This window comes from Cetorhinus maximus, chromosome 17 (assembly GCF_964194155.1).
Source record: "Cetorhinus maximus chromosome 17, sCetMax3.hap1.1, whole genome shotgun sequence".
NCBI classification, from domain to species: domain Eukaryota; kingdom Metazoa; phylum Chordata; class Chondrichthyes; order Lamniformes; family Cetorhinidae; genus Cetorhinus; species Cetorhinus maximus.
The window spans coordinates 63,770,547-63,781,912 of NC_135895.1; the positions used below are offsets into that span (position 1 = coordinate 63,770,547).

Here is an 11,366-nt window from a genome sequence, read left to right on the forward strand (position 1 = left end):
TGGCCAGCAGTCATTCATGCATGAGGAGTGGTCACTGTGGACAAGTAGCCTAAGGCCGATGAACCACTGGAACTGAAAAGGGGAAGGAAATTGATTTTTTTTAAAAACCTTGCTTCATTTGCACTGAACCTCAAACTTAAAAATTGTTTCCATGGCACTGTTTGCACATTAATGTTATTTTTCTACCATTAGCTTCTTTTAAGCAAAATGACTGAAGTTATGCGGCCTTAAGTGTCATGTGCTCAATGTGTAAGCTCTGTCTTTTTCCCATGGCTACTCATTTCCGCAGGAAAAAATCTTTACAAATTAGACACAGTAAATTGGTCTGATAATAGTTCAAAACTGATATCTGAATAGTGTCACTTTATAGATCTCTTTGTAACCAGGAATTTACTCCACAGAATATATTAGATTTGGAAGGTCTGAATGTCACTGACATTATTGGCAGCTGTGTTAACAGTGAAAGGAGCGTGCTGTGTATGCCACAGTTATTAAATTTCTCCAGAGACCATGACTCATTTAATCAAATATTCATACCTCTCTGTAAATACACTCTGAACAGTGTATCCCCTCAAGAGAAAAGCATCCCAGTACAAGCAACCTTTCATGTAGAAACTGCAACAAAAAAATCCTCAGAACATGTGGTCATGTTTTTGAATTTATAATGTGTGTAACTCTCCACTGCCATTTCCAAAAAGGACATAAGTGAACCCCTCTGACCGATTACAAAATGTTCATGGTCACACAATTAAATTAAAAATTATTCTTTCATTGCTTCATACCAACCATTTTTAATCTGTAACCAAGAGGCCCACAATGAATTCTCCTTCTGTTCCCTTGTTTACCATCAATTCAATGGGCTCTCAAATACAGATGAAAAAAGCCAGGCACCAACCCATAACTACAAGAATTTGTATTTAGCATGACAACAAACCATTGCTTACACTGCCAATTGAACAGTCATAAAAACAGATTTTACATGTGGGCTGTTTCCTGTGGTTTAAGTACACAGTGTACAACCATAAGTTGAAATAACTAGATAACTTTCTCACATTTCTCAAGTTTGATGTTTGTGTTTTTCAACATGTTTTACAAATCTTCAAGGTAAACTAATGTTCTTGATTAACGGTGAACACATTTGCTTGCTGGGATACTTAATTATATGGATCTTGAAGGTTACAGATTCAACCTTTGGCCTACTTGAGTTAGTTGGGATCAGCCAGTGGCAAAGCTATAATCAGTCAGGATCCTTGTTCTTGAAAGGGGAAAATTCAGCCAGCATTCCCACAGCTGATTACAATCCTGTAATCTGTGGTGGAATATGTGTGCGTGTGGACATTTGGGTGAGATAGGATTGGATTGTGAACACATTAGAATGATCACTTGAGTGAGATATTCAAGGTAGATGTTGCATTAACACTATAGCCAAAATAAACTAGTGCTTTGCAAAAACAAAGTGCTGTGAATGCTGGAAGTCTGAAATAAAAACAGAAAATGCCAGGCAGCATCTGTGGAAAGAAAAAAACAGATGTTTCTCTCTCCACAGATGCTGCCTGACTTGCTGAGTATTTTCAGCAATTTTCTATTTTCATATTGTAAACTAGTGCTTTGCAAGGACAGAACTAAAGGGAGAAAACTCAAGGGAAAGCTGGAAGGAAGAAGCATTTCTGTACCTGACTTGAAAGTGCTTAATGGGGCAGTAAAAAGGAAACTTTACCCTGCATCTAATCAATGCTACGCCTCACTTATGAGTGCAAGATAAGGCCACGAAGAGGGAACTTTACATCTAAACCATGCAATTAATGATCTCAGAGCATTTGATGATGACACAGGGTACCTGAAATGGATATTGCTCCATTTCCAACATTGGCCAGATAAGCATAAAAATAATTGCCACCCTTCCCCCAAAATAAAATATAACCAGACACATACATTATCTTTCTTAATAATTTGCTGTAAATTGCGTCAGTGTCCTTTTGACAAATGTCTTGTTACTTTTTAAACACTTGACTATCAAAATTGTTCTCACATCAAGGAGGTGATATCGTCCCTGAAAACGTATATGCTGAACTCTTTGGAACTAGGTCCCATGTCCAGTTCCTATTGAGTCGATTTTGTTGATTTCCTCAAGCACAACAAAGGGAATGCCATAACTGGCCTCACCACCTAGGGAAAGAAAGGGGGAAAACTGCTTCGCTCCTATCCCTAATTGCTATCCAGTGGTTCCTGCTGAAAGGTGGGAATGTTTACACTTAAGGTCAGGATTGAGCTCAAGCCTGAAGTACATTTCCTCCATGGTCAAATAACTTGGCATTTTCCATGAATCACCATTTGAGGAAGGAGATTTTTTTTTTACCTATATGATCTGTAGACCCATGCAAAGAGGGTATATTGATATAATTAAAAATTCTGCAGATAATTTGCAGTGGGTCTCTTGAGTGTCACATGTGCATTGGACAAACAATTTATGATTCGCTCAATTATGCCATTAACTAAATACAAATCAATCAAAAACCATGCAATGAACATCAGGATAGAGTATGTAATCAGCAACCAATTGCATCGCTCAATTATGATCTTTCTAAATCTTTGATTTTTCAGGTCAGGATAACTCCCACTGATAAATTCTCTATGCCTCTTATAATTCACCAATAAGGATGCAAAGGGCTGCATCTTTTAATTCACCCATAAAGAGTGTCATCAACCCCAAAACTCTAGCTAAAGTGAGAACAACAATCTTAAATTGGGGACAGGGAACTGGGTGCAGGTCAACAAGGCCAAGTGAAGGGCAAGTATCACCTATTGCAGAACAGAATACAGAAAGCTGCATTTTGGATAAATTCTACCATTGAAGGAGTTAAGAAAGATTTTATCCCAAAATAAAGGTGATGGAATTATGGGAGATGAGGAAGTGGTCAGAGGTTGCCGTATCAGCCTTCAAGGCCTTGGGTGCAGAGGCTGCAATAAGATAGCAGGACCAAGGGGATATGGGTGTGGAAATTTATGTTATAGGATGGCAGAGAAACCTTTTGGCTGGTGCACAATTCTGGTTCAGTTATCAGTCTCATTGTGATGACCCCTGATCAATCTTTCCTCTGGTCTCCAGTGGTTGTGATTTAGCTTAGAGCCTGGAAAAACAAAAGATGTATGAAGGAAACTGTAGATGTGAAAAGATGTTCAGATGGGAAAATAAACCCAATATTTAAATAACTTTCTGTATGGTCAATTAAAAAAAAGTTTATTTTCATTACTATACATAGTCAGAAACTATCATATCAGGGAAGATTACCTTTTTATACATACAATAAAATATCCACTTTGTATCTTAGCAAAGTATTTTTAAATCAGCAGCATCAAGCTATATAATTACAGATTCTTTGTATATCAGTACGAATGGATACCCACAGCAGATGCCAGCACTGACAGGGTAGTCCACTGCATTGACCATGAAATTCCGTTAGAGCAAGACAAACTCCTCATTACTCAATCTCTCCGCTTTCCTCCTTTGAGTCTCTGAGGGCTGTACAGCTGAATCAGTTTTTGGCGTGCAAAGTTTATCAATATCATAATCTCTAGCATGTCCCCTTGAAAAAGTAAACAGTGGATATTTCTCCTTGGAAGACGGTGAATTCAGAACCTAAAGTTTAAATAGAAATAAAATACCTTTCAATTTATTTTCATATTTGCAAATCACATCTCTTTCTATAAAAGGAAAATTAATGTTTTATTTTTAACTGTGGTATTCAGTTCCATTTCCCTCCACCCCCAAATTGGCTATGCTCTGATACCTCTACCAAAACTGTCATTGTTCATGCAGGACTCTACCGAGTAAGTATCAGCAGGTTACAGTAGCCAAACCTGGTTCTTTGCACAACCTGGGCTGGAGGGGTTGGGAGGCAGGTGAGGTGTAAAATGGCAGTGGAAGGGGTTGGGTGGGGAGATTGCCACAGGATATTCTGAACAGAAAGGCAGCGACAAGGATGTCTGCTGACCAGAGGCCTTTGGTCAATTAAACCAATTAATGTGCCAATTAAGCTCTGCTCCTGTATCCATTTTACTGGTGTCAGGATGGGCCCCCCACACATGGGAGGCCACGAGGAAAATCCAGGCGCCTCTCAGCGTATTTCCGTGGAGTGGGGGGGTTGGGCCCTTCCTTAATGGCCATTCCATGGCCGACAGAGGGGCCTCCAGGGCAATGGCTGCCCCTGCTGCCCCCACCTCCCAGCCAGTCTTCACAGGGCTAGTAAAATCCATCCCAGGGTGTGGAAAGTACCAGGTTTGGCCACTGTAGCCTGCTGATACACGTAGTTAGGAACATGCATGAATAGTGACAGTCCTGGTAGAGGTATAAGAGCACAGTCAATTTGGGGAGGGAGGGATTCACCCTTCTAGCCCTGGCATATTAAATTAAAGTATTTTCTTGGCCTCAACATGGAGGTGCACTCTTTTCCCTACAGCCTCAGCAGCGGCCAGCTCTATCGATGGCGCTTCAGAGGTTGCCGAATGGTTGGCCCTCTGATTGGGTTGGAAGCTCTGGGAGGCAACCACCATCCTCAAATGACAGCAGTCCCAGCAGCGGCCTCTTAATTAGCAATGCTGCCCAGTGTCTTGCCATCCATCCGGGTGGGCTCAGATTCTGCTTTTAGTCCCGGAGCGGGACAACCCGATTTTCAATAAAATTCTGGCTCCAAAGTCTATCTGTGCATTTTTCAGAATTCAGAGACTGTAATTTAGAGTAGCAGCCCTTGGGTAATTATTCAGAGAAAAAAACCTGGTTAATATTTCCCTATCTGCATATTGTAACACCCTACCACTGGCCAAGCTGAAATGAGTCAATTTCGCATAATCCAGTGACCAAAAGAGAAACTTCCTGTCCTGCATGGCTCTATCACACAAAGGAGTATCACTACCGACTGAGCCATTGGGGAGCCAGTGGTCACATTTTAACAATACTGCAAGCAGACAGTTAGATTACATCTGCTCACCTCACTGCTAAATGGCAGTAGGTAGAATTTCATAAATGTGTATTCAGGTGCACAATGTTGTTCACTGACATCTGATGAAACTACAAATGATTGAACAAAGCTGATGGAGGCATCCACTTCTCTTCAACATCATATATTTAAAGGTCGCCTGAATTGTTTTAAAGTTTCAAATCTAAAACAACTGGCCTGAGTACAATGATGTACTCACTAATTGTGTAAGAGCACCTTTTTCAGTTTATCTCCCCATTGACAGAAAACTGTAAATTTTTGTTGACATTTTTAGTGTTAAATTGCATTTTTTGTATTTTTTTATTGTGAAGTATTATTATGGTGACACCAAATCTGCAGTATAACTGAAGCAAAACAACTGTGCATTGTAAAAATGCATTAAATTAGGGTTAATGTATGAAAAGGATCTCCAAATCCTGTCAAGTGCTAGCAATATCTGACACTAAAAAGTAGTGTTCTCAAGTTATGAGATGGATGGAAAAGGAAGCAATGACGCATTCAAAGATCTTAGAGATAAAAGGGAGTTTAAAGATGAGGCAAAAATTGGAGTGAATAAATGTGCCAAGTTGGCTTTTTAAGCAGGGCTTGACTACCAGTTTTGAAAGGGAGACTGGGTGCAATTTTAATTCAACTCACCAGGCAAAAAACCCACAGGATAGGCTTGAACACCAATTTTACATCCCGCAAAATATTGCTCTTATGTTGAAATATAAGGTGGGGTGGAAAGGCTGAGTTTCTATTTTTCATATTAAAAACTCGTGACTGATTTATACTGCATGAGCAATGAAAAAAAAGGCAGAAAAGCACAAAGAATTACATAGGATACCTTTTAGAAAGCACCTGAGCAACAGTTTGCTAATATTCTGACCATATCTGAACTACAGTTAGGTATGTATCTGCTAAATCAATAGTTTTTACATTTAAAATTGCTCATTCTAATTTTATGCAGAATTGGAACTTCAAGATAAGTTAAATTTCCGTACAGTTAAGCACATTTTCACATTCATTAATAGAATCATTTCTTTCAAATTCAAACTAACTTTAATTTGTGTCACAAATGAAATAATTTATCAGAACTACACACAGTGTAAGCTTCATTTAAGTCAGACTGCTAATGTAGGCGATTTGCTAAGCTCCAATTTATTTTACTTTCAATATTGCCACCTGCTGGTGACAATATTGGACAGCTATTTGGAAAATGCCGCAAGGCCAAATGAACAGCATTAATAAAAATGGTTAAGTTAACCCTAGACTACTCATTGACAAGATATGTGTTTTGGAATATTGCAGGTAGTTATCAACATCTTGCCTTAAAAAAAACACACTGATAAGTTGGAAAGAAGAGCAACAACTATAGGACCCAAAAATAAATGAACTTGAGGATACGAGCTAATTGAACCAAATTGACAAAGGTGGCCCAGTCAAATTGCTCATTGCGCTTAAGGATTCAAATACCAGGGGATACAAGTTACGAACAGGTAGATTATGAAAAAAGGAAATGAGGCAGAACTTTTTCACTGAAAAGGTTATAGAGATGTAGAATAAATCAGAAAAGTCTCTTGAAGCGGATAATATAAATGCCTTCAAGAAGCAATTATGTAAGTTTCTACAGAGGGAACGACTAGGGGTTATAGTGAGAAGCTGGAGAGGCCATTCAAAAGAGGACAGGTTTGCTGGCCTCTTGATCTTCTTTTCACAAGAATTCTTATGTTCTTATGAAATTGAAATACAACCATGAGGATATCTCAACTCAACACCTTTTGCACTTTTGACAGAGAATAACTTGCCAGTGTCTTCTCAATACCCTGCCAGAGCTAATCTGCAAATAAATGAGATGCACTTGAAAAGTGCATTCCTTTGAATTGTCTGCTTCCTACTAGCCCTCCTCCAACACTCAAAAAGGTGTGAACAGCAGTTCTCCAACTAACCATATTTTAGCTTGAATTTGGCATCTGAAATTTGATACTATTGATTAAAAGACACTAAAATGGAAGCACAAATGTGTTAACAATGTAGTAGTGGGTAGCACAATAGGTTAGCGCACTTATTTTTAAAATAGATCCAAACTCAGGAATTACACTAGTCTGAGGTATGATGCTTTCCTCAGCCTGGAGGCTATAAAATTCCTACGCAAAATGTTAATACCAAGCTAATGGGTACAGGTCCACCAAACATAATTGACACTCAATTACCAACATCACTTAGAGGAGCCAAAGATTGGCTACTGAAAGAAACAAATTGTCACTACACTGCAGCAGTTTACATTTTTCTAAGATTGGGACAAAGCACAGAGAGATTTATTCTGTATATAACCACATTACACTGCCCTAGAGCTGAAAAATAAGAACATAAGAAATAGGAGCAAGAGTAGGCCATTTGGCCTCTCAGGCCTGCCCCGTCATTCAATAAGATCATGGCTAATCTGTCCCAGGCCTCAACTCCTCTTTCGTGCCAGCTCCTCATAGCTCTCAACTCCACAATATTTCAAAAATCTATCTAACTCTTCTTTAAATACTTTCAGTGATCTAACCTTCACAACACTCTGAGGTAGAGAATTCCAGACATTCACTACCATCTGAGAGAAAAAATTCCTTCACAGCTCAGTCTTAAATGAGTGTCCCCTTATTCTGCAACTGTATCCCCTGGTTCGCAATTCCCCCACTAGTGGAAACATCTTCTCAACATCAACGTTTACCCTGTCAAGCCCCCTCAGAATCTTGTACATTTCAATAAGATCACCCCTCATTCTTCTAAACTATAATGAATAAAGGCCTAACCTGTTTAGCTGTTCTTGACAAGTCAACCCCTTCATCCCAGGAATCAGCCTGGTGAATCTCCTCTTAACTGCCTCCAATGCCAGTATATCCTTTCTTAAATACGGGGACCAAAACTGTACATAGTACTCCTCGTGCGGTCTCACCAACACCCTCTACAGTTGTAACAAGGCTTCCTTATTTTTAAACTCCAACCCCCTAGAAATGCAGGCTAAGATTCCATTTGCCTTCTTAATTACTTGCTGCATCTGCATGTTAACTTTTTGTGTTTCATGCACAAGAACACCCAGATCTCTCTGTGCTGCACTTTTTTGGAGTCTCTCTCCATTTAAATAATAGTCTGCCTTTTGATTTTTCCTATCAAAGTGCATGACCACACACCTTCCTACATTAAACTCTTCTGCCAAGTTTTTGCTCACTCACTCAACATGTTTATATCCCCTTGCAGATTCCTTATGCCCTCATCGCAACATGCCCTCCCAGCTATTTTTGTATCGTCAGCAAATTTGAATACATTACACTCTGCCCCCTCCTCCAAGCCATTAATATAGATAGTAAATAATTGAGGCCCTAGGACTGGTCCTTGTGGCACTCCACTAGTTATGTCTTTTCAACCTGAAAAAGACACATTAATCCTGACTGTCTTTTGTGTGTTAACCAATCCTCAATCCATGCTAATACATTACCCCCCCAATGCAGTGAGCTCTTATTTTGTGCAATAACCTTGTAAATTGCACCTTATCAAATGCCTTCTGGAAATCCAAATACACATCTACCGGTTCCCCTTTATCAACTCTGCTTGTTATATCCTCAGAGAACTCTAGCAAATTTGTCAGACATGATTTCCCTTTCACAAAGCCATGTTGACTCTGTTTGATTGCGTTAAGCTTTTCTAAATGTCCTATTTCTTCCTTAATAATGGACTCTAGCATTTTCCCAACTACAGATGTTAGGCTGACTGGCCTATAGTTTCCTGCTTTTTGTCTCCCTCCCTTCTTGAACAGGGGCGTCACATTAGCAATTTTCCAATCCAGTGGGGCCCTCCTGGAATCCAGTGAATTCTGGAATATTTCGACCAATGCCTCCACTATCTCTGCAGCCACTTCCTTTAAAACCCTTGGATGCAGGCCATCAGGTCGTGGTGACTTGTCTGCCTTTAGGCCCATTAGTTTCTCAAATACTTTGTCCCTCGTGATAGAGACTGTTGCAAGATCTTTCCTCCCATTAGCTCCTTGCTTATCTCCACCATGAAGACTGATGCAAAATATTGATTTAAATTATCTGCCATTTCCCTGTTCCCCATTATTAATTCTCCAGTCACATCCTCCAAGGGTCCCACGCTCACTTTAGCTACCCTATTTCTTTTGATATACCCGTAGAAGCTCTTGCTGTTTGTTTTTATATTTCTTGCCAATTTACTTTCATAATCAATTTTCTCCCTCTTTATTAGCTTTTTAGTCATCCGCTGCTGGTTCCTCAAAAATTCCTAATCTTCTGGCCTACCATTAGTTTTCGCCACTTTGTATGCCTTAGTTTTTGATTGGATACTCTCCTTGACCACCTTTGTTAACCACGGATGGTTCAGCCTTCTCATCGAGTCCTTCTTTTTGACCGGGATAAATTTTTGCTGAGCATTATGAAATATCTGCTTAAATGTCTGCCACTGCTCATCCACTGATCTTTCTCTTAGTCTATTTTCTTAGCCCGCTTTAGACAACTCTTCCTTCATACCTTCGTAATTGCCCTTATTTAAGTTGAGGACACTGGTTGAAGATCTGAGTTGCTCGCCCTCAAATTGAGTTTGAAATTCTACCATGTTGTGATCGCTACCCCTTAAAGGATACTTAACTACGAGATCTAATAATCCTACCTCATTACACATTACTAGATCTAAAATAGGCTGTTCCCGGGAAGGTTCTGCAATGTATTGCTCTAAGAGTGGCAGTAAATGCCTGAAGTGGAAAGTGTACTATGCAGCGATGTGGCAATCCTGGATTATTTTTCTACTCTCTAGCACAAGAACACCCAAGTTTACTGTAAATGGCCCACACCACTGTCCCTTCCCCGCTGATGAGAAAGGCTAACTCCACTGAATCTGGGACTTTCCAGGTCTGTAAGGCTCAATACCACACCATGTTTGTATTTTTCCATTAAACCTCTAGGGGAGTTCTTTACTTCAAGTGTAATAACAGTTTTGATATATTCCTAGAGAAACACTTAGCTTAATGGTTCCTCCCGACTTATTGCATCAACAATTCTTACCACACACCTTTGTTACCTCATCAATTATTTTTTCAAAATCATCTTCATTGTGCGAGTAAAACCCTATGGTGCAGCTGGGATCCATTTTACTAAATGACATCTTTTTCGGAGAAGGACAGTGATATGACTGAAAGAACAAAGTAGCAGAATTAGTCTACCAGCAAAAGCTCTGCCAGAATAACAATTTGTATTTATATAGCACCTTTAAACATAATCAAAACATCCAAAGGCACATCAAGACTAGTCTAGCACCTCATCTTCCGACTAGGCACTTTACGGCCTTCCGGACTAAATATTGAATTCAACAACTTTAGATCTTGAACTCCCTCCCCCATCCCCACTCCCTTTCTGTTTCTTCCCCCTCCCTTTTGTTTTTTCCAATAATTTATATAGATTTTTCTTTTCCCACCTATTTCCATTATTTTTAAATCTATAACTGTAATGCCCTGTCAGTCTTTCCACCCCACCCCCACTAGAGCTGTACCTTGAGTGTCCTGCCATCCATTCTTAATTAGCACATTCTCTTAGATAATATCACCACCTTTTACACTTTGTCTTTGTTCCTTTGTCTGTGACATCTTTTGATTATCTGCTCCTATCACTGCTTGCTTGTCCCTACAACCCCCACCCCCAACCTCTCTACCACCCACCACCACCTTAAACCAGCTTATATTTCACCCCTCTCCTAATTTTACTCAGTTCTGCTGAAGGGTCATGAGGACTCGAAACGTCAACTCTTTTCTTCTCCGCCAATGCTGCCAGACCTGCTGAGTTTTTCCAGGTAATTCTGTTTTTGTTTTGGATTTCCAGCATTCGCAGTAGTTTTTTGTTTTTAAGACTAGTTTAGGTTACTCCAATACAATTGTATGAAACATCAACCTTCTCTCCTTAACATGCATTTTTCTACAGAAAATCCACTTCATCTACTAATTATTGATATAATGCATACTCCATAACTGACTCACTGTAGAACACAACGTAAATAATCTTGTGTAGGGCAGTGTTATTAATGGAAAAGCAAGCAGAGCGCAGTGAGATGGACACTATTGGGGTTTATGTTCCAGTCTAACAAGGCAGATGGGATGAAAGGTTCTTTTCATTCTTTTCACTGCAAAAATCCAACATGAAATGAATCTCAGTTGTTCTCAAACCAGCTCCTGGTTAGTGTACACCCACAGTATTGAATTGAATGTAATTTAGCATCAGTCTCATTCAGAAAGGACACATAATGACCACAGTGGTAAATGGAAATGTCACACTCGTGGATATGTTTGTGAGGTTGGAGCCTACAGAGGAAGTTTTGATCTGCATCTAACTTGCACTATACCCCAGATGG

The 11,366-nt window shown here is 39.6% G+C and overlaps 1 protein-coding gene across 3 annotated transcripts in view; it reads right to left on the reverse strand.

Annotated features, from left to right (window-relative positions):
- Nucleotides 1–3,211: 3,211 nt before the first annotated feature.
- atg4c (autophagy related 4C, cysteine peptidase) overlaps nt 3,212–11,366 on the reverse strand; it is a 72,892-nt gene continuing 64,737 nt past the window's right edge. For all 3 annotated transcript variants that reach the window (XM_078561324.1, XM_078561322.1, XM_078561323.1), the window contains exons 10-11: nt 10,038–10,157; nt 3,212–3,637 (exon numbers count right to left, since the gene is read on the reverse strand). In XM_078561324.1, the coding sequence (XP_078417450.1) occupies nt 3,458–3,637; nt 10,038–10,157 (300 nt within the window). In that variant the 3' untranslated portion in view covers nt 3,212–3,457. The remainder of the gene's footprint in view (nt 3,638–10,037; nt 10,158–11,366) is intronic.